The sequence below is a fragment of the Pipistrellus kuhlii genome, unplaced genomic scaffold (genome assembly GCF_014108245.1).
Source record: "Pipistrellus kuhlii isolate mPipKuh1 unplaced genomic scaffold, mPipKuh1.p scaffold_m20_p_1, whole genome shotgun sequence".
NCBI lineage: Eukaryota > Metazoa > Chordata > Mammalia > Chiroptera > Vespertilionidae > Pipistrellus > Pipistrellus kuhlii.
The window spans coordinates 176,850,526-176,874,398 of NW_023425404.1; the positions used below are offsets into that span (position 1 = coordinate 176,850,526).

The 23,873-nt window shown below is 42.3% G+C and overlaps 2 protein-coding genes across 10 annotated transcripts in view; one reads left to right on the forward strand and one right to left on the reverse strand.

Moving 5' to 3' along the window:
* N4BP2 (NEDD4 binding protein 2) overlaps positions 1-14,763 on the reverse strand; it is a 74,273-nt gene extending 59,510 nt beyond the window's left edge. For 3 of the 9 annotated variants that reach the window (XM_045573231.1, XM_045573224.1, XM_036418064.2), the window contains exons 1-2: positions 14,629-14,754; positions 2,026-2,120 (exon numbers count right to left, since the gene is read on the reverse strand). The gene's annotated coding sequence lies outside the window, so the exon portion shown is untranslated. Of the gene's footprint in view, positions 1-2,025; positions 2,121-2,484; positions 2,495-3,736; positions 3,816-9,877; positions 10,021-14,628 lie in introns of those variants that run through there. The other 6 variants (XM_045573245.1, XM_045573221.1, XM_036418107.2 and 3 more) reach the window with 4 other exon arrangements.
* Positions 14,764-17,824: 3,061 nt separating this feature from the next.
* LOC118711409 (prefoldin subunit 4) lies at positions 17,825-18,356 on the forward strand. Its single transcript, XM_036424497.2, has one exon. It carries the CDS (start codon positions 17,857-17,859, stop codon positions 18,211-18,213), a length of 357 nt encoding a protein of 118 aa, XP_036280390.1. The 5' UTR covers positions 17,825-17,856; the 3' UTR covers positions 18,214-18,356.
* The last annotated feature ends 5,517 nt before the right edge of the window (positions 18,357-23,873 follow it).

Here is a 23,873-nt window from a genome sequence, read left to right on the forward strand (position 1 = left end):
GACTGGAGCTGGATTTCAGTGCAATCAGGAGGTTTTGTTTTCCTCCCAAATGAGAAACTAGCTGTGCGTTAGCTGCCCACCACGAGTAAGCCAGCAGTGTATTCAGCCGCCTGCCCTTTTCACGCTCATGGATCTCAGTACCTCCACAGCTCCTGAGGTTCAGCAACCTTTTCTCTTTTTTTCTAGTTGTAAATCTTGCCCTCAGCCAGCTTTCTGGTGGTTCTGGACAATGTCCACTCTGTTTTCCAGTCGTAGTTTTAAAATTGTCTTGGTAAGCTACATTTCGGTGTTACCTTATGCTGCTACCTTGGTTTCTCCACTGAGCAGAGATTTTTATCATCCCTAGTTTGTTGGGGTTTTTTAACAGATAAGGACATGTTCTTTTAACCATAAAAAGAGAAATTCATGGTGAACAAAAAAAAAAAAAAAAAAAAAAAAAAAAAAAGGACTGGTTTGGCTCAGTGGTAGAGCATTGGTCTGCGGACTGAAAGGTCCCAGGTTCGATTCCGGTCCAGGGCATGTACATTGGTTGCGGGCATATCCCAGTAGGGGGTGTGCAAGAGGCAGCTGGTCGATGTTTCTCTCTCATCGACGTTTCTAGCTCTCTATCTCTCTCCCTTCACTCTGTAAAAATATCAATAAAATACATATATATATATATATTTTTTTTTAAATCTATAATTAGCAGTAGAGTGAACACAAACTCTAACAGTGGTCCGGCAATGGTTAGTACTGTCATTAAAGTAGATATACCAATAAATACCACTTTAAAAAAAAAACTTTCCACTAAAAAAAAGCCTTCATATCATCAACACAACACTAAAATGATTTAGCGTAACATTTTATGTATAAGTCTGTTATATGTATGTAAGGAATAGTAATTTTAAATAACTCTCCTTTATAGGGAAAAAAATCTAAAAAATAATAAATTTCTATAATGACCAAGAAAGATTCTATTTAATACTCAATATCAACCATCTAGGAAGAATGGGGCTATGAAGAATGATACTATCATCAATAAAATATAATACTTTACCTATTTAAAACCATAAGAACATTCCACAATAAAGAATTTAAAAAAAAATCACCCTATAAAGAATACATAGGGAACTTATAGGATCCAAACACAACATGATCCCAAACAAGATCAAAAGCAACTCCCTCAGAAACAAATGCTACCAAGAACCAAAACAATCTTTCCTGGAAATTAAGTTACCTACTACATGATTTTAAGTGTGCTGTGAAAAGGGAAAGGTAGATATTAAATCTCATCAAGGCTTAAATAGTACATCACTGAAAAAAAATTTATAGACAATGTAACCAAATTAAGATAACCAATAATCTAAAATGTAAATCTATCATAAGAACTATTTTTATATATCATTAAAAACATCCTAAATATTGATGGCAAAGAGCATGATTAAATAAATTATGAAAAAATACCTTCTGGAATAGTATGCAGCTATTAAAAAGTTTAAGGTAGAATGCAAATACAGATGTATATAGAAACCGGAAAGATGTGAAACACAATATTAAGGGGAAAAAGTCAACTGCTGAACAATATACAGCTTTCGGCCAAAGAATGGTAGGAAAGTGTATTTCTCTATTATTCTTCAACATTTTCTATAATCCTTCATTACTTACTGCCAGTATTAGTTTTGCTTAGTTATTTTAGAGCCTCACAAGTGTTGGTTTTACTGACAAATTTTCATCTGTATGAGCATATTTCCCAAATTGGCCATGCTCCCTGAAGACATGGATTATGACATAGACTCCTGGGACTTAGGCACAAATACAGGTGCATAATAATATTTGTGAATGGCTAACAACATGTAAAATATGAAAGAGGAAGAAGGGGCATTTTACTAGTAGAGAATCTAAAACACATATTAAAACCAGGAAAACAATGTAGTTCTGAAGGCTTTTTGGGTCAACATGTTTTATGTAACCACAAGCTCTTAAAATCTGTTAAAAGCTTAGAAACCTATGTGTAAAGTCATACCCTATGACTTTAGTAATACTTACTGTCTGTCCGGATGCTATCAATGTGTTCACATTAAGGCCACAGTTGATATCTGCAAATTCTACAGCTCTTCCTATTATCCAAAATAGTCTTCTTACTATAAAAAACATAAAAATTATAATATATAAATAAAGGAAAGTTTATGTCAAACTATAATCTTAAATGAAAAAAGGCCCAAAAGTATATAATCTATACTAATAAAAAAGTAAGATGCTAATTAGACCGGGTCAACCAGACATCTTTCAGATGTCCAACTTCTTCCTGGACAAAGCCACGGTGGCAGGGACCAAGGCAGAGAAAGTTAGGGGTGATCAGACTAGCAAGGGAGAAGTTAGGAGGTGGCCAAGCTAGCAGGCCCGGTGAGTGGTTAGGAGCCAGAGGTCCCAGACTGTGAGAGTGATGTCCAAATGGAGAGGGTGCATGCCAGGCTAAGGGATTCCCCCACCCCGACCATGCACAAATTTTGTGTAGCAGGCCTCTAGTATTTATAATATAAATATATATGATATTCCAAAGCAATAGCCACAAAAGAAAAAGAAAAAGGACAACTTCATTTGCCATCAGTGGAGATGACTATTACAGTCTGGAAATTATTATATAAGGGGGAAAACTAAGCATTTATTCTGCCTTTTGAGTAAAATGTTACTTCAAGGTAACAAAATAATCCTATTTAATGAGGGAAATCTCTCTATAAAAGAAGACTATGGCCTGGCCGGGGTGGCTTAGTGGTTGTCGCATGGACCCAAGAAATCACAGATCCAATTCCTGGTCAGCGCATAAGCACCAGTTGGTGGCTTGGCTCAATTCCCAGTAGAGGATGTGCAGGAGGCAGCCTATGGATAATGTTTCTGCTTCATCGATGTTTCTATCTCTCTACCGTTCTCCCTTACTCTCTCTCTAAAAATCAATAAAAATATTTTTAAAAGACTAATTAAAAGGAACAATGAAATCCAAACTGATTACCATTTTATAACCCATAACTAAAGAGTTGATCAAGAATCAATAGTTACTGCCCTAGCCTGTTTGGCTCAGTGGATAGAGTGTCAGCCTGTGGACTACAGGGTCTAGGTTCGATTCCAGTAGCCTACACATACCTTGGTTGCAGGCTACTCCCCAGCCCAGGGCCCTAGTGGGGCTCACGCAGGAGGCAACCTATCACAGGAGGCAACCAACTGATGTGTTACTCTCACATCCATGTTTCTCTCCATCTTTTTCTCTATATTCTACTCTCCCTAAAAACCGATGGAAAAATACCCTCAGGTAAGGATTAACAAACAAACAAACAATCAACAGTTAGCAATGAAATCTAAAGTTAATCGGAAAAAGTCAGTCATTAGGTGAAAGGTTGATAAGTGATGTAGCTATTGCCAAAATACCATGCCACAGATATTACTTATTTCACATCTCTGTACCTTACAAAGGTTCTGCCTTAAGCCCTTCTACCCCATCCCACCCAACCCATATTTCTTCGCTCTATTAACTTCCCTTCAGGAAAGTTTCCCATTATCCCAAAGTCTGATTTAGACACAGCTCCCACTACACCCTAGATATCCCTCTACATTAGCACCTTTGCATTTATTTGTTTAGATTATTAGCTTATAAGCATTAGCATCTCACGGATGTCTTGTTTAGCAAACAGCTCAACAAGCACTTGTCATAATCCAGCACAAACCAATTTAGTTCTTTAAAATATTGGACTTATCATTTCAGTACCTGGAATACTCAGATCCATAGTACAGGACATCTCTTTCCCACAAATAAAGTATATAGAAAAATCTATCTATATAATAGAGGAATATGCAAATTAGCTGCAATGCCATAACATCAGAACTGAAAAGCAGGAACCTGAGGCTGCATGGAGCCCTGCGGTGCTTGACAGGGAACCTGAAGCTGCACTCCCCACCCAGCGCTGCCAGGGGACCTGAGGCTGCACTCCCTGCCCAGAGGGGCTTGATGGGGTGGGGACAACTGGGTCAGGGTCTCACCCAGTGGGGGTGGGGCCAGCCAAGTCTGAGTCTCCTGCATTTTTGAAGCATGTGCAGGCAGTGGGCAGGGACTTGACTCTAGGTCCCTCGGGGCACCCAGACATGAAGATTTTCATTTTACTTATTTTCTTTAAACTCTGCCACTTCTATTATAGAGAAAGGGCAAATAGCAATATTAAAATATTTCCTCTAAAATATTAACTCCCTTTTAATGTGCATGAATTTCATGCACTAGGCCACTAGTAAATTTATAATCAGAAGGCTGGTTTGTGGAGAGGGGCTACAGCGTTTGGACAGGTTCAAGCCTCAGACTAATGAGAGGGCACAGTCCTGTTGTTGCAAAGCCACGTGCAGGCCCCAGCTTGGAGGGCAAAGCCCTCCCAGCACAATCATAGCCACTGGCTATGGTTGTAAGCTTGACCTTATGGTCCAAACCTGTGGTCCCAGGTGGCTGAATGATATAGGCTGAGGAAGGTGCAGCAAGTGCTGCCAAAACAAAGCTTAATAGAATTCTCAAGTGCCTGTAATTAAGTAGGTTCAAAACTCAAGAGAACATTGTACATATTTTGACCATGCCTTTGCTTTGCCTCGAGGGATCTGACCATACTAGTAAAATAAAGACTCAGCTTACAGGCTGTGGCAATGTTTCTCTATCCAAGAACAGTGTCCCACCTAGCCCCAGCTATATTCTATTGTCTGTTTTCTTTAAACATTCACTGCCCCCTCCCACTCAAGTTCACCACTGACAGTGCTGGACGCAGTTCACTGGGTTAAGAATTATAATGGGGAGAAAGGGCATGTATGGGGGGGGGCGGGGAGGCAATGGTATATGTACAAAGATAATAATTTAATAATAAAAAAATAAAAAATTTAAAAAATTATAATGGGGGTGGGGGAGTTACAATGAAAATTTTTTATCTTCCCAGAACTCCTCTCCTTCCCTTCCCTAGATGTCTATTTTCTGCTAACAGACCCTAGGTCACATATGTGGACACATCACATGACCTAGGCTGAACTAAGCATAGTACATCCTGCCCTCAGCTGCAATAATTGGTCAAGGAATGGGCATGTGATCAAATCTATCTACAATAGAGCCACTGATATAGGACTCTTAAGTAAATAAGCTTGTGCTGCCAGAAACACGGTTCCACCACGTAAAGCATATTAGCAGTAGGAGAAATGACACAAATATGTATATACTGTAAGTATAGAAAATTTCATTATAAGCAAGTTCCCACCTTTATCAGTTATTGCCCATATCTACCAATACAATTTGTTATACAGGGTGGGGCAAAAGTAGGTTTATAGTTGTTCATATGGAAGATGATACAACTGATTAATAATAATAATAATACAATAATAAACTTTGTGTACTCATAACTGTAAATCTACTTTTACCCCACCCTGTATGGTTACTGAACAAGTAACTTTTTTCTCCATAGATTATTTCAAACTGTATCTGCTACTTGCAATCCAACAAGTCCTAATAAACAGAGAAACTAAATAAAAATTATATGTCAAAAGATAATATTTCACTGAAGCTGTAAAAGAGTCTACCCCGCATGTCTTTCCTTTCCTACTAGGTAAACCCCCAAGTTACTATTTAATTCCCTTATATTCTGTGCAATTCACATCATTTTTTTTAAGATAGTCACTCTTCCTTTCTTTCATTTCACCCTAACAAGTACCTGGTAAGATGACAGATAAGCAATAACAGAAAACAGATTTGTAGAGAAACAACTCAAAAGTCGTGGGTATCAAATATATCCCATAGAGATACCACCTGACTTAGACAAATATGAGTTAACAAAACCAAAGGGAGAAAAACAGGGAACTAGGGAAGGCATTCCAGACAGGGGTAGCTTCAGTACTCAGGCCAAATTGAACTAACTTTGAATCTTAAGCGAGAAATGCAAGTAATTGAACACGACTAAGCATTGGGGGCAAAGTGAAAAAGGATGAAAAGATAAATAAGCCAGATCATGAAAATCCTGAAAGCCAACAGAAATTCAAACTCTTCTTGAAGGCAATAAAAAAAAACCACAAATAAGGATTTTTAGCAGAGGAGTTACATGCTTAAATGTTAGACAAATTACTGTGGGAAAACCAGTTTGGACAGTAAGACTGGAAGAGGGTAAACACTCAGGAGACTTTGCAGCAATCCAGATAAGAAATGATGCTAGCCATAAAGTAAGATGGTAGCCTTGGGGATAAAAAAAAAAAAAAAAGGCAGATTCAAGAGACATTAAGAAAAAATAATTCAGAGAAACCAAGATGGCGGCATAGAGTAGACACCCAAATGCAGCCTACCACAACAAATTTGAATTTAGAACTGGAAAACAGGGGAAACATCGCCCTGAAGTGCCAGGCGCTGGCTGAGAAGAGGCTCTACCATCTGGTAAGGAGAGAAAAGGCACACTGAGCCTCAGGAACTATGAAGGTGCGGAGAACTGTGCGCGCGAAAAGGCAGCCACCTGAGTTAGCTGCTGGCTTACTTGCAGAGCACAGGGAGGGCAGGCCGAGTTCCCTGCTGGCTTACTCCAGGCACACAGAGAGGGCTGACAGCTAATGCGCTAATGTGCTAATGCGCGGCTGGTTTTCTTATTTGGGAGGAAAACAGAACCACCCTATTGCTCTGATTGACGCCCAAGTCAGGGAGAGGCCAGACTGTCAGGCAGTGGGCAGAGATCTCTCGGAGGTGTGTGAAGACAGAGGCCATTATTGCGGGACTCAGGGAAGGGCCCATGAGAAACCAAAGCTTGTCTGCACCACCCCGAGACTCCACCCCATTCAAGTAGAGCACGGAAGCCCTTGTTCACCGCGAATAGGACGCTCCTGAGGAGGGACAAATCCAAAGCTTGTCTGTGCCTATACCAAAGAAGTATGCGCACCTGCAATCAATCTTGCAGGACTCACCAAAGCTTGTCTGTGCCACCCTGAGACTCCGCCCCATCCAGGTGGAGTACAGAAGCCCTCCTAGCTGAGACACTGCTGATCCTCACAGCCAATTTGCTTGGAGATCAACGCTTCCCAGTGATACCAACAACAAGCAAGGCTTAACAACAAGACTGCACACACAGCCCACAAAGGGCTACACCAAGGCTGTCCACCTCAGGTAACTGGGAAGGCTGTGCTACTGGGCTCTACCAGAACACCTGGCACACAAACCTATTCTATCAAATCAGGGAAGAAGATAAAATGCAGAGAAGAGGCAGGACACAAAGGAAGGAGATGGAGGATAGTAAAAGACTGGACATTGAGTTCAAAACTAGCTATAAGGTTTTTCAAGAATTTCCTAAAAGAGGCCGATAAAATAAACAAGACCTATGAGGATATGAAAAGGGATCAACTAGAATAAAAAGGGATCAGCCGAAACCGGTTTGGCTCAGTGGATAGAGCATCGGCTTGGGGACTGAAAGGTCCCGGGTTAGATTCCAGTCAAGGGCATTACCTTGGTTGCGGGCACATCCCCAGTAGGAGGTGTGCAAGAGGCAGCTGTTCGATGATTCTCTCTCGATGTTTCTAATTATCTATCTCTCGCTCTTCCTCTCTGTATAAAATCAATAAAATATATATTTTAAAAAAAGAAATAAAAGGGATCAACTAGAAATAAAGAAAACATTGTCTGAAATAAAAAATATTACACAGAGTCCTAAAAACCGTCTGGAAGATCGCAGGAATCAAGACAAAGATTTGGAACACAAAGAGCCAGAGGACACTCCTCCGCAGAAGCAAGAAAATAAGAGAATCCAGAAAGTTGAGGACAGTGTAAGAAACCTCTGGGACAATTTCAAGCGAACCAACATCAGAATTATGGAGATCCCAGAAGAAGAGAGAGAGAGAAAGATACTGAAAGAATACTGGAAGAAATAGTGACAGAAAACTTCCCCCACCTGGTGAAAGAATTAGACTTACAAGTCCAGGAAGTGCACAGAACCCCAAACTAAAGCAATCCAAAGAGGACCACACCAAGACACATCATAATTAAAATTCCAAGAGCAAAAGACAAAGAGAGAATATTAAAAGCAGCAAGAGAAAAGCAGGTAGTTACCTATAAAGGAGCACCCATACGATTGTCAGCTGATTTCTCAACAGAAACCATGCTGGCCAGATGGGAATGGCAAAAAATATTCAAGGTGATGAATAGCAAGAACCTACAGCCAAAATTACTCTACCCAGCAAAGCTACCACTCAGAATCGAAGGCCAGATAAAGAGCTTCACCAATAAAAAAAAAAAGCTAAAGGAGTTCATCACCGCCAAACCAGAATTATATGAATTGCTGAAGGGGGTTCTTTAAGAAGAGGAAGAAAATAAAGATAAAAATTATGAACAAGAAATACGTAAATATCAAGAAGTGAAACTAGCCGAAACCGGTTTGGCTCAATGGATAGAGCGTCGGCTTGGGGACTGAAGGGTCCCGGGTTCGATTCCGGTCAAGGGCATGTACCTTGGTTGCGGGCATATCCCCGGTACGGGGTGTGCAGGAGGCAGCTGATCGATGACTCTCTCTCATCGATGTTTCTAACTGTCTATCTCTCTCCCTTCCTCTCTGTACAAAATCAATAAAATATATTTTTTTTAAAAAAAGAAGTGAAACTAAAAGCCAAGGGAATAAAAAACCTGATGAACAATATTAACTGGTGAATATAATAGAATCAGAGGTATGGAAGGGGAGTGGACTGATGATTCTCAGGGAAAAGGGAGAGGGGAATGTGGGAAGAGACTGAACAAAAACAGTGCACCTATGGATGAGGACAATGGGGGGTGGGGAAAGGGCAGAGGGTGGGACGAGAACCTGGGAGAGGGGAGCAACTGAGGGGGGGCGGCGGAAGAGGAATATTTGTAATAATCTGAATAAAGATTTATTAAAAAAGAAAAGAAAAAAAATTCAACAGGGCTTATGATCAATCAGAATACAAAAGAAAAAAAAAGACAATAAATAGCCCATATTTCTGCCAAGTTGTTATTAGCTAAGTCTATTATTTACTGAATTCTTAGTATGCATGCAGTGTCTCATTTAATCTTCCCCTAGAAAAAAGACAGAAAACAGTCAGTTTGTTTCCTATTTTTGATTTGAGGATGGGAGCGGAAAAGTTGATGACTACAGTTTGGTACATGCCAAGTTTGAGGTATGTGTAGGAGCATACAAATGGACAGATCATGAACATAGATGATATATAAGGCAGTTATCAGGGAAGAACTTTGGGCTGGAGATTAGAGAATTAATAGCATAAAGAGAAATATTTTTGAAAGTAAAACATGTCCTTTATGCCAATATTTAATATCTACATACCTACAGTGCTGGGAAGTGTTAAGGAAAAAAAAAAAAACAACAGTAAGTTTCAGTGAAGTTCACAATTACTAGAAAGAGGAGGTAACTCAAAATGTAGTGTAAGAGTTCAGAACAAGTCACCCCAAGATGTGCTTTTGTGGTAGCAGATTATTTTGAGCTAAAGGCAACCAAAACCCTTTGACTCAAGAGAAACTTCTGCCCCAGCCCCCTTAACTACCTAAAAGAATTTGAAGTAGGGGCCCTGTCCATAATAATAGGTCAGAAATAACCTCTTCTGACCTATCTATGGGAGGGCAAACAACTAATTATCCAACACTTGTTCTTATCCTGCAAATGACTCCTGAAGAAACTCCATCCTTAGCTCAAAATATCAAATATACCTCATTTTCCCTTTCTGTTCTGAACTTCTCATGGTGGAGTTCCCACGCAAACAAAATTTAATTTCTCATCAATCTGTCTAATGTCAATTTGATTATTCAATCAGCCAAAAGACCAGAGGAGGAAAGGGGGAACTTTTCCCTTTCCCCATAATAGAAATAAGTACATAATGGAAATACATTGTTATCTTTCCTGGAAAAGAAAGGAAGACTAACCACTTAAATCTTGAAGTAGGTTAGCACAGAGTTTAAGGGGAGGAAAACAAGAACGGTGAAAATATACTCCAGACAGGAGAAAAAATAAATTCAAATGCAGAAATGAATTTTAAAAAGAAAAATAGATGCCCTGCTTCAGAACAGAAAAAATAAATATTATTCATGTACTCTCCCACACTAATTCTTTTTTTAAGTATGTTTTCATTGATTTCAGAGAGGAAGGGAGAGAAACACCAATGATGAGAATCATTGATCCGCTGCCTCCTGCATGCCCCTACTAAGGTCTGAGCCCACAACACAGACATGTGCCCTTAAGCGAAATCGAACCCGGGACCTTTCCGTCCACAGGGCAATGCTCTATCCACTGAGCCAGACTGATTAGGGCCAAACTAATTCTTAAATTTAATGACTAAAAAGGATATATAAAAATGTTTAAAAAGAGAAGACAGAAAATTCATCTTAATAAATACTAGAGCCTACTATAAAACATAGTAAAAGTGGTTCAATTACAAAAATCAAATAAAAGATCAAAAACTATTATGAGTCCAGAAATAATCCTAATTACATTTCAAGATTTATATATAATAAGATAGGCTTTCTAAAACAGGAAAGTAAGAGAAAATTTTTAATAGTGTCAAAATGATTTAACAGCACTTTGTAAGACAGTTAAAGGTAATGTGACACTTTATACTAAAATAAATTCTGGCCGGGACTGGTTTGGCTCAATGGATAGAGCATCGGCTTGGGGACTGAAAGGTCCCAGGTTCGATTCCGGTCAAGGGCATGTACCTTGGTTTCGGGCATATCTCCAGTAGGGGGTGTGCAAGAGGCAGCTGATCGATGACTCTCTCATCCATGTTCTGACTCTCTATCTCTCTCCCTTCCTCTCTGTACAAAATCAATAAAATATATTTTTAAAATAAATTCTGATTATAAATGTTTAAATATTAGGAAAAATTGACTACCACATCTGTAGAACAATGGAATTTCTTAATTTGGAAGTATGTAGCATTGACAAAGCAAAATAGATTCATGTATGAACATTTTAAATTTCTGACAATTAAAAGTAACCAAAAAGTAAAAGAGCAAACTAGAGAAAAATGTTTTCAAGAAAAAATCATAACCATATGTTTGGGTGTTGCTTAAAGCTTTAAGAGATACAGACCCAAGATGATCAAAGGATATGAAGAGACAATTCATATTTAGAAAAACAGTGTCCACCATGAGTCAGTAAGGTTTAGTGAAATTGGTACACCCAAACCCACTGCTCAGGCAAGTGCAACATGTGGGCTCTTTAATCCAATAATTTCAGTGACTAAAAGCCATAAAATTCTAGCTAACTTAGCCAGTTTATTCTCCCATGGAAATTAATGAAATGCTCTATTCAATTTTGAAATTACGTGAATTTGGTTAGCACAAACTGATTAACCTCAATCTAGATGTACTAATAAAATAATTTCTGGAGGACAAAGCTGAGATTCTTCCAACAGCCTGCCAACCTTCCTTCTAATCATATTTTAAGGACATTAGTACAGTGGATAAAAAGGTACTTAAAAGTAAATTCAGAGTAATGTTAAAATCTACATATGGTTTTACATAAGCAAACTGAATTACTCATTATAAAGTAGAGGGGGAAATGTTCAGGCCACAAAAGAATACAGCAGTCCCCCCTTATCTGAGGGGGGATTCATTCCAAGATCCCAGTGGATACCTCAAATTGCAAATAGTACCGAACCCTATATAATGCTGTTTTTTTCTATACATACATGCCTATGATGAAGTTTAATTTATAAGTTAGACACAGTAAGATATTAACAATAACAACATAGAAGAATTATAAAGATATCCTATATAATAAAAGCCTAATATGCAAAGACATGAACGGACCACCGGGGAGCGGATGCTCTACGCAGGCGCTGCCCCTGGTGATCAATGCGCTCCCCCTGTGGGAGCTCTCCCAGGCTCACAGCTGGCAAGCGAAGCAAAGTGGTAAGGACTGAGAGGTCTTGGACGATGAGTGCTGGGACTGTGAGGAGGATGTCTGACTGACTGCCAGCTTAGGCCCTGTGGGACAGGCAGACATCACCCCAGGGATCCTGGACTGCAGAGGCCAACCTGTGCCCCCACACACACCCAGTGCACAAATCTCGTGCACCGGGACTCTAGATTATAATAAAAGTCATATGAATATGGTCTCTCAAAATATCTGTAGTCAAACATCTTGTGATGTAAGATGACATAATGCCTATGTGATGTGATGAAATGAGGTACTCAGAACCACACACAATTTAAAACATGAATTCTTTCTGGAATTTTCCAGTTAATGTTTTTGGACCATGGTTGACCATGGGTAACTGAAATCACAAAAGCAAAACTTGGGATGGGGGCGGCGGGGAGAGAACTATATATTTAGTAGTTTCCTAAATATATAGTTATATATAAAATGGTCGCCATTTTTATTATTATGAGGATCAGAGTAATGAGCATGTAATGACATCTGGCTTATGCATTGCAATGATTAAAAAAAAGTTCAATATCTTCTTTAATTCAAACAAACTACTTCTAGAGGCATTTAACAATAATCTAAGATTAATGCATAACCTCACAAATTGAGATTCTACCCTAAGACTTACAATGTGAATTTGCGTATATAAGGCTGAAAGCAAGAAAAACAAAGATGGTAGAGATATTATCTAGCTGATGTGTTTACTGTTTGCTTATCAAAAGACATACATAACTACAAATAATCATGAGATTTTTCAAAGAAAACTCCTCAGTATTAAAAATGCACCTACACTGAAAATATTTACTTAGCCTCTATCTTATACAAGATACCATGCCTACTTAATAAAGAAAAAGCATTCTGTACTGTAACTTAAATCAACTTTTTCCACACAGTACAATCCTCCCATCCTTTTTACTGTTCTCAAAGCAACTAATGGCAACAACAGGTACACATACAGTATGAGTATGCTAACTTGTACTGGAGGTTGGGTTTTTCTGTTTTCATACGTTAGTATTTTTTCATGAACTCATTTGTAGCCTCCTCGTAGAAAAAAAAGCAGCCATTCCTTTCCTATTCGAACCATCTCCACCCCTGCAGGCCTCATCCTAGCACAACCATTTAAAACAAAAGGTTCTGGCATAAAAATAAAAACTGTTGTCATTTCTTATCTTTGAAAACCTAAGAAAATATAAACTGATGAACAAAAAGATACAGAGATAGTAAAGCATCACACAGACTGTCCAATTACAGCGGGAAGATTAGGGAGAGGTGGGGGAGATGAGATCAACCAAAGGACTTGTATGCAAGCATATAAACATAACCAGTGGGCTCAAAACACTGGGGAGTGAGGGCATGTATGGGAGTGGGGCGGGAGGGTGGGGGCAATGGTAAGATATGTACACATACAATACCTTAATTTAAAAAATGAAAAATAAAATAAAAATAAGAACGTAAGAAAAAAACCGAACCACACGGATGACCAAAACACAAAACACATGATGTTTACATTTCAAGTGAGTAAGACTTCATTGACAAGTGAAGGATGAGGGTTTAAAACGAGTTGCAAAAAGGCTGGTGTTCGGGTGGAAAAGCAGTGAATAAAAAGCAGAACGAAAAGGCTAAACACACACACACACACACACACACACACACACACACACAAGCAGTGAATAAAAAGCAGAACGAAAAGGCTAAACACACACACACACACACACACACACACACAAAAAGGCACCGCACACACACACACAGTTTGGGGAAAGGCCAGGTAGAGCTCCCGGCTCCACCAATCCCCACCTCCTCGGAGTTCGCCCGTCTCCAGGCCAGAGGCGCGCCCTGATTGGCTGAACCGCGGCGAGGAGGAAAACCAGCCAATCGCGCCTCCCGGCCCGAACTGCGCTATGGAGGCCCCGCCACCACCGCCCGCGGGGATGTACACAAACCCGCCAGCCGCACTCGCCCCGTCCCGGCCCCAAACGCCGCGGCCTAAGGGGAGGTTCGTTACGGGCCGTACAGATCGTGATCTGGCACCAGCACTTTTTTCCCCCCCTTACTTTAGCGTCACTTCTGCGGGGAAGAAAGTGTGTTACCCTAACGAGAATAAGTTGACTCTTCTATGGACAACCCATTTCCACACGGACACCTCGGAGAGAGGGTCCGGGGAGACCGGAGGGGTCAAGCAGGGTCCCGGCGAGGATCTAGCTCGCGGTGGGAAGTTGGGGGGAAGGGACCCGGTGAGGGAAGCGAAGGTCTCCCCGCAGTATTCAGAGTCAAAACGTGTGAAGTGAGTCCACCAACACCTCTGCTACGACTACGCACTCGGGTGGACCCAAGTTCTCAAGAACGCTCTCCGCCCGAAACGGCCGAGACACCCGCAGAGGCGGCCGGTCCGGGGCCGCGCTGGGGCCTGGAGGCCCGCCAGGGGGACGCGCCGCAGCCCCCGCCTGCGCCCGGCCTCGGGCGGTGCGCCAGGGCCCGCCTCCCGCCGACGCCGCACTTCCCTTCCGTCCGGGCGCTCGCCCGCCCGCCCGCCGGCCCCGGGGCCCGCGCGGGCCGGGCTGGAGGCGGCCGGCACCGGACTCCCGCATCGCCAACTCTCTGGGCTCCGGTCGCGGCGGCACCGCACGCCCCCGCCTCCCGCCCTCCGGCGCCCCGCGGACGCCTTCCCGGCGGGACCCCTCGCCTGGGACCCGCCGCCGCCGCCCCACCTCCCAACCCGCCACGTTACCTGCTCCGGGAGCCCGCGGAGCGGCGTCGAGACCGGGGCCGCGTCGTCGGGTGCGCAACGCGGCGGCGGCCAACGGGTCCGCAGCCCCTTTTCCCGCCGCCACTGCGCTCTCCGGCGCGGCGCGGGGCTGCCGAGCGAGCGGCGGGCGCTGAGGGGAGCCGAGCGGCGGGCGCCGGCGGGGACACACTGCCGCTCTCCGCCCGGCCGGGGAAGAGCAGCCTCGCCGCCGTAGCGGCGCCGCGAGAGGGCGGGCGGGCGGGCGGGCTGGTGGGCGTCCGAGTGGGGAGGGGTCTCCGGGAGCAGGGAATGGCTGCCACGTCGCCCAGGTGGATCGCCGTCCTCCCCCTCCCTCCCTCCCTCTCGGCCTCCCGTTCCCCCCGCCGCGACCTCTGGTTCGTCCCGGGCTCCGCCAAACGCCTGGGCCCGCCCCCGGGGCAGGCCTCGCGGACCCGGGCCCCCGGGCACTCCCGCCCCCTCCGCCCGCGCTGGACAGCGAGTCCGGCCCGGCGGCCCCTGCCTCGTGAGACCCGTCCCTCCTCCTCCTTCCGAAAACCTCGCCCGAAAGCCTGACTCGTTTCCCCTCTTCCTTAGGGGGCCGGGGTTGGGGGGGGGGGGTGGGGGGTGTCACATGGAGGAGCAAGCCCTTTTCAACGTGTCGGGCTTCGCGCCGATGAACGACAATAAAGGAGCCCAAAATGTGTGTGTGGAAATCGGCGGCGCCGTTCGTTTCCAGCCCTTCACCCTCTCCCAAGCCCCAAAGGCAACGCGGAGGCCCAAGGTCGTACCCGCTGTGGAGGCGGGGAGGACGCGGGAGCCGCGGCCGGACTCCCGCAGGCCACACGTAGGGAGTGACCGCGGGCCGAACTGGCGCTGCCTCAGCCTCGGCCTCGGCGTGGCCTCGCGGGACCGCGGCGCGGGGCGCGCGAACCGGCCTCTGCGCGTGCGCCCTGTGGCCCGCGGGCTTCCGGGCGCGCGGCCCGCGGCCCCTCGGCGCGCTCGGGCGGCGGGCTCCGCGCGGCCGCCTCCGAACAGGAGGATAATGGGGTCTGAGGAGGTCAGGTTCCTCCCGGCGGCGGCTCCTCCGAAGTGCAGCCCGAACCCCCTCGGCGGAAGCACCCGAATGTGCGCGCCTTTGTTTACGGAGCCGCCGGCCCTGACCTTTGCTCCACTGGGAGCTTCGGTTTCCAGGGGCCGAGGGAAAGCAAAGGTGTTCGCTTCCTGCGGAGGTCACCGTGCTGGTGCCCTGTTTCTCCCCCGCCCCCGAGCCTGCTCGGCTTTCCTGGTTTACTTCATCTGGGTTCTGACGTCAAACAGTCAGGGTTTTCAGGTTCAGGAATGATTCACTCTGACTTCCTGGTGGTGGTGGGTGGTGGTTTTCTTAACCGTTTTTTTTTTCTCTTTCTCTTCTCCCCCACCCCCCACTCCCCTGCAATTACTTTTTCTTCTGTTTTCAGTGTTTGTCTTAGAGAAATGGATAGCCCCTCCTGACAGGATTCCTTTGCATCTAAGAAACAAGACTAGTTTTCAGTGTTGTCATAGTAATTGCTTTAAATTCGAGTAGAAATTTGGGGAAATTGCGAGTGGATTTTTATCTTCATTTAGGTCTAATTGGAACGTCCACTCACACACAACGGAAACAGTCTTAAGTCTCTAGCGTGTTTCGTTTTGATTTAGGAAACGGGAAAATGTAAGCAGAGACCTCGAGATGGTAAATTTTTCTCATGAAACCAACCACACAGAGAAATTTAAAGGAAAAGAGTTTTTGTTTTTTCTTTTGTGTGATTTTTTTTAAAGATCCCCTGAGTCCCAATGTTAAGACATTATGATGCAACCACTTTTACTAGTGCTTTTGTTAATTTTAAAACAGCAAACGTTTTTAAGTACCCCACATCGCAAGATGCAAATAGCTATTGCTGAGAACCTAATAATTCTTCCTCTGGACAGCCACTAAATGAGACTAATAACAATTACATATGACATTTTACAAATGAAGAAACCTGTCGAAGGTTCAGAAATAGCCAAAGTAAGACCAATGAATTGGAGGAGTAGTATTAATAGTAAAAAGTTATGGTGCACACACCAGAAAGACAGTTTGCAAGCTGGGAGTGCTCAAGCCAAAACTTGGAATGCAGCTCAGGGGTATATCATTACTCACCTGACCTCCTCAGACCCCTTTGTCCTCCGGTTCGGAGGCGGCCAGGCTCCGTGTGCTCGGAGCCGAGGGGCCGCACGTGCCCGGAAGCCTGAGGGCCACAGGGCGCATGCGCAGAGGCCGGTGCACAAAATTCTTGGGGGGGGGGGAGGGATGTGGAGTGTCCCTCAGCCCTGCCTGCACCCTCTCCAATCTGGGACCCCTTGGAGGATGTCCAACTGCCGATCCCTGTGGGACTGAGCCTAAACCTGCAGTCCGACATCTCTCTCACAATCCAGGACTGCTGGCTCCCAACCACTCACCTGCCTGCCATCATGATCACCCCCTAAACACTCCCCTGCCAGCCTGATGGACACCTAACTGCCTCCCTTCCGACTTGGTTGCCACCATCTGCCCTCCCTTGCAGGCCTGGTCCCCCCACAACTGTCCTCCCCTGCCGGCCATCTTGTGGCAGCCATCTTGGACCACATGAAGGCAGCCATCTTTTGACCATATGGAGGCAACCATCTTGTGCAAGAGTGTGACAGTCAATTTGCATATTACCATTTTATTATATAGGATAAATCAGCTTTGTAGTGAGAAAGTGGTGACTTTATTCTTCACTGTGATTGGTTAAAATATTAGAATTTTCAGTGGTTACCACCTATCAAACTTGGGAAACAGTTCAGCAAGAAATGTTGGGAAATTGATCAGCAAGAAATGGCCTAGGTCAAGTAAGTCTTAAAAATAAGCTAAATTAAGCTTTATATCGATGACTAAATTGGTTCTCTCTGCTCAGGGAACCTTTAAGGATAATCTCCATTTGTGTTTTATTTTAACAAATCCTAGTAATTATGAACTTCAAACAAGTCTATCAAATTAAGATTAATTTTGTTCATGAGAAATATGTTCACCAGGGCTATAAAACTTGCATTTAAATTCTTGATATTCCGATATCCTCCGTGCAAGACCCAAAGGGAGGGGAGGCGGAGGCGGCGGTGTGTTTTGCCGGGTCTGTGGGCCCCCAGGGAGTGCGCGGGGCCGGGGAGGAGCCCGCGGGCTCAGCCCCCCCTCCTCGGCCGTGGTCCAGTCCCAAGATGGCGGCCACCATGAAGAAGGCCGCTGCAGAAGACGTCAATGTTACTTTTGAAGATCAACAAAAGATAAACAAATTTGCACGGATTACTAGTAGAATCACAGAGCTGAAGGAAGAAATAGATGTAAAAAAGAAACAACTCCAAAACTTAGAAGATGCTTGCGAGGACATCATGCTCGCAGATGACGATTGCTTAATGATAACATATCAAATTGGTGATGTTTTCATTAGCCATTCTCAAGAAGAAACACAAGAAATGTTAGAAGAAGCAAAGATATCATGGATCTTTGGAAAAGCGCCAGCTCATGCTGAGAAGCTTCGTACAAAAGTAGAGCAGAACCACATAAGAATATTCTAGAAACCAAGAGATGTATCAATAGAAATGTTTAGTGTGTTTTAAAAATTATCTTTCAGACTTTATTTTACTGCTTTGTAATTAATTGGGGTTTATATTGATGATGATATAGAAGTTAAGCAGCTATGTATTTAAAAATAAGGCTTTTTTCTTAAAGAGTACATTTAGGCTGTAAATAAATAAATAAATAAATAAATAAATAAATTCTTGATATTCCTTTGAACATTTCACTATTACATCTTAAGTCTGACCAATAAGAACTGAAGTGTACTTAACACTGGAAAATGTATTTCAAGCCACCAAGACATCACCCAAGCTGAATATTTTTTAAGTAGTGCTTCCTACATCAATAGAAGGAAAACATCAATATTATAAAGTCTTGAAAGTCCAATTCCAATGAAGAACAAAGCAATCTTTTTACTCAACATTCACAATGCCAGCCTGCCTTTGTGAATATTTAACAACACTTCCTCCTTCCTTATTGGTTTAAATTGTAAGGCAATGGGAAAAGTACAAAAAAAATTTTTTAATTTATTTTACTGATTTTTTTTACAGAGAGGAAGAGAGAAGAATAGTTAGAAACATTGATGAGAGAGAAACATCCATCAATTGCCTCCTGCACACCTCCTACTGGGGATGTGCCTGCAACCAAGATACATGCCCTTGACCAAAATTGAACCTGGGACCTTTCAGTCCGCAAGCTAATGCTCTAGCTATTGAACCAAACCAGTTAGGGCTATCATGCTTATTCTTATTCAAGTTCATATATCTTTCTATTTCAAAGAAGAAATTTAAGAATCTGAATTATTGAGTATCTTTATGAACTTGAATACCAAGGTCTACTGATCCCACTCTGCTCTCTGTAACCCAAGTGGTTATGTTACAGTTGATTTTGTTAAAATATATAATTCTCTAAAATACCAGATAAGCCGAAACCGGTTTGGCTCAATGTTTCTAACTCTCTATCTCTCTCCCTTCCTCTCTGTACAAAAATCAATAAAATATATTTTAAAAAATAAAAAAATGAAAAAATAAAATACCAGATAAATCTGAAGAATGGCAAAATGCTTACTACTTAACACTCTGAATAAGATGAATGCTGGCATTTCCTTAGGTGAAAGAGTGAGCCTTTAAGGAAATAATAAAGTTATATTTTAGAAAACATCTTGGATTTTTATAAATAAAATGGTTAATGCATTATAAATAAATATATCTTTGCCCAAACTCATCTTTGGTCTACTAAATGGCTAACTTCTAAACATGCATGTTTATGTTGAGAACATAAGGATGATTTCCTCCAAAAATAACCTATACTTTTATTTTGATTTGAAGCATTCTGCTTAATTTTATTTAATTTTATTTTTTTAAAATATATTTTATTGATTTTATACAGAGAGGAAGGGAGAGAGATAGAGAGTTAGAAATATCGATGAGAGAGAGTCATCGATCAGCTGCCTCTTGCACAACCCCTACTGGGGATATGCCCACAACCAAGGTACATGCCCTTGACCGGAATCGAACCCGGGACCCTTCAGTCCCCAAGCCGATGCTCTATCCATTGAGCCAAACCGGTCTCGGCCATTCTGCTTAATTTTAAATATATATTTATAATATCTCTTATAAGATCATCAATTCCTTAAAGATAGGTTCTGTCTCCCATTTAGCCTTATATTCCTCACTACCAATCCCAGAGCCTTGTACAAAATAAACACTGGATATTTTCTGAGTGAAAGAATAATTAAGCATTAATCTATGACACTGACACAGCATATGGCAAATCAAGGAAAGTCTGTCTCAGGAATTTTTCCTCTTCTACGTAATAGCTGTTAAATACTTGTTTTCATTCCCAATTAAACTTACACTAGCATTGTGCAAAAATTTTTGTGGACAAAAGAAAAGAGAGGAGTTCTATGGCAAATAACCTCACAGGGTGATCTGATCATAAATTTCCTTTTTAAAATATATTTTATTGATTTCAGAAAGGTACAGAAAGGCAGAGAGAGAGAAAAACATCAATGATGAGAGAAAAATCGTTGATCAGCTGCCTCCTGCACATCCCACACTAGGGCATGTGCCCTGACCAGGATTCGAACTATGACCTCCTAGTTCATAGGTCATGCTCAACTATTAAGCCATGCCAACTGGGTAACATAAATGACTTTTTAATGTATAAAACAGTGCGGTCAGCAAACTGAGGCTCACGAGTCACATGCAGCTCTTTGGCCTCTTGAGTGTGGATCTTCTACAAAATACCACGGCCTGGGCAAGTCTATTTTGAAGAAGTGGCATTAGAAAAAGTTTGAGTTTAAAAAATTTGACTCTCAAAAGAAATTTCAATCGTTATACTATTGATATTTGGCTCAGTTGACTAATGTTTGCCAACCACTGATTTAGCATCCCCAGTGTGGGGTATGCAAGAGGCAGCTGATCAATGGTTCTCATCATTGATATTTCTCTCACTCCCCTTTCCTCCCTGAAATCAATAAAAATATATATATATACATATATATATATATTTTTAAAAGGAGCCCTTAGCCAAAACTGATTTGGCTCAGTGGATAGAGCATTGGCTTGCAGACTAAAAGGTCCCAGGTTCGATTCCGGTCAAGGGTCACAGGCACATCCCCAGTAGGGGTGTGCAAGAGGCAGCTGATTGATGATTCTCTCTCATAGATGTTTGTAACTCTCTATCCCTCTCTCTTCCTCTCTGTAAAAAATCAATAAAATATATATTTAAAAAAAAGGGGGGGGGGGGCCCTTACCCTTGGAGACAGCATGGACGGACCTGGAGACTATTATGCTGGGTAAAATCAGCCAGTTAGAGAAAGACAAATATTGCATGATCTCACTTATATGTGGGGTGTAATGAACAAAATAAACTGACATACAAAATAGAACCAAAAAAGTATGTATGTGTAGAATAAAATAACAGGCTTCAGTGGGGGATGGGGAGGGCGGGGTACAAAGAGGACAGGAAGATATTAACCAAAGAACATGCATGCATATATGTATAATCCATGGACACATAAAATAATATGGGGAAAGCCTGGGGTGGGCGGGATTGGGTAGAGCAGGGTAAAAAGGGAGAAAATAGGAGGTATCTGTAATACTGTCAACAATAAAAAATAATATTCATAATAGCCAAAAAGTAGAAACAACCCAAATGTCTATCAACTGATACATAAAATGTGGTATATCCAATGTCATGGACCATTAAAAAAAATGAAGTATTGCTATATGCTGCAACATGAATAAAATTTGAAAATATCATAAGTGAAATAATCCAGTCATAATTATATAATTTAATTTATATGAAAAGCCTAGAATGGCAAATCTATGGAAACAAAAAGTAGATTAGTAGTTGCCTACGGACAGGTGCAATTTAGGATAATAATGAAGATGTATAGGGTTGCCCTAACTGGTTTGTCTTAGTGGATAGAACATCGGCCTGCGGACTGAAGGGTCCCAGGTTCGATTCCAGTCAAAGACATGTACCTTTGTTGCAGGCACATCTCCAGTAAGGGGGTGTGCAGGAGGCAGCTGATCCATGTTTCTCTCTCATCAATGTTTCTAACTCTATTCTTCTCCCTTCTTCTCTGTAAAAAATCAATAAAATGTATTTTTAAAAAGAGGTATAGGGTTTTGTTTGTTTGTTTGTTTGTTTGGGGTGGCAGGTAATAAAAATGCTTTAAAATTGATTGTGCGAGCCCAGCTGGTGTGCTCAGCGGTTGAGCATCGGCCCATAAACTTTTCTGGTAAGGGCACATGCCCAGTTTCAGGCTCAATCACCAGTAGGGGGCGTGCAAGAGGCAGACGATCAATGTCATCTACGTTTCTATCTATCCCTCTCCATTCCTCTCTAAAATAAAATCAATAAAATACTATATAAAAATAAATTGATTATATAATATGATAGTCACACAATTCTGTGGATATACTAAAAGCCACTGAATTTAATGCTTTAAATGAGTACACTGTATAGTTTATGGAGTCTCTTCAATAAACTAGTTAAAAGTTTTTTAAAAACAACTCTTCAATGGCTTCCCATCGCCCTTAAAATAAAAACTAAGTCACTAAGATTAACAGAACACTAAGGAATTTGGCTCCAGCTAATTTTTCCAGTGTCATCACTCACCAGTCTTCTCTTAATCAGTCCTCACTCTCCTCCTCTCACTCTAATTTTACCCATGCTCACCTTTTTTTTTTTTTTTTGTCATTTTTCTGAGCATATGTGGTGGTTTTACTTCATGTTAACAAAGTCTTTGCTACTTCTTTTAAAAAATGTAAAGCCTGATTCTCCTCCCCTTAAGTATGGGGTATACGTGGTGACTCAGTTTTAATGAATAGAATGTGGTAAAAGTGAGGATGCATGACTTCTAAGACTAGATCATAAAAGGCATTGTGGCTTCCTTGCTCTATCTCGGATCACGTGCTCCAGGGGAAGCTGCCACCTTTCATAGATCCTCACCCCGCTGGGAGACTCGTGTGGTGAGGAAATGAGGCCTCCCGCCAACAGCCATGTGAGTGAGTCATCTTGAAAGCAGATCCTCCAGTCAAATTTGTCAAGCTTCCAGGAGCCTGCAGCCCCAGCCAGTAACTTGATGGCAACTGCATGAGAGATCCTGAATCACAGCTACTCAGTTAAGTCACTTCCAAATTCCTGACCACAGAAACTGTGAAATAATAAAAATTTGTTTTTTAAGTCATCACATTTGTGGACTTAACAACAGAGAACTAATACAATATGACATGCTACCTATAATCTCCAAGGCAAACATTATAAGATTTTATCTAGCTCACTGATTCCTAGTTATCCTTATCCTTATCCTTACCTTATCCTTATCAGTTTCAAAATCATTTTTTCCAGGCTTTCTTTTTTTTTTAATATATTTTATTGATTTTTCACAGAGAGGAAGAGAGAGGGATAGAGAGTTAGAAACATTGATGAGAGAGAATCACTGGGGATGTGCCAGCAACCAAGGTACATGCCCTTGACCAGAATCGAACCCGGGACCTTTCAGTCCTCAGGCCGACACTCTATCCACTGAGCCAAACCGGTTTCGGCTTTTCCAGGCTTTCTTAACTATTAGTTATGTCCTCCCTGTTACTTGCCACTATAGCATATATTTATGTAATTGAATCGTTTGCATAATCCCCGAGACTTTAATTTCAGTGGATCTCATATGGGACCCATCTGACTTGTTGATACTGTGTCCCTAGCTTCTGCCACAGTGCCTGACATATGGTAAATTAAAAATAAATATTTGGGGAGCCTAGCTGGTTTAACTAAGTGGATAGAATGTTGGCCTGCAGACTAAAGGGACCCAGGTTCAATTCTGGTCAAAGGTACATGCCCGGGTTGCAGGCTCAATCCCCAGCAAGGGGCATGCAGGAGGCAATTCTTATCATTGATGTTTCTATCTCTCCCTCTCGCTTCCTCTCTGAAATCAATAAAAATATATTTTAAAAAATATTTGGGGAATGAATAGTTAAATGAATGAATGATTGAATTGGGAGATATAAATGTAATGGGACAAAGAACCCACTTGTGCCCTAACTGGTTTGGCTCAGTGGATAGAAGGTCGGTCTACGGCCGAAACCGGTTTGGCTCAGTGGTAGAGCATCAGTCTGCAGACTAAAAGGTCCCAGGTTCGATTCCAGTC

Coding starts and splice junctions, on each gene's coding strand:
- LOC118711409 (XM_036424497.2), top strand. CDS start 17,857: ATGGCGGCCACCATGAAGAAGGCCGCTGCAGAAGACGTCAATGTTACT.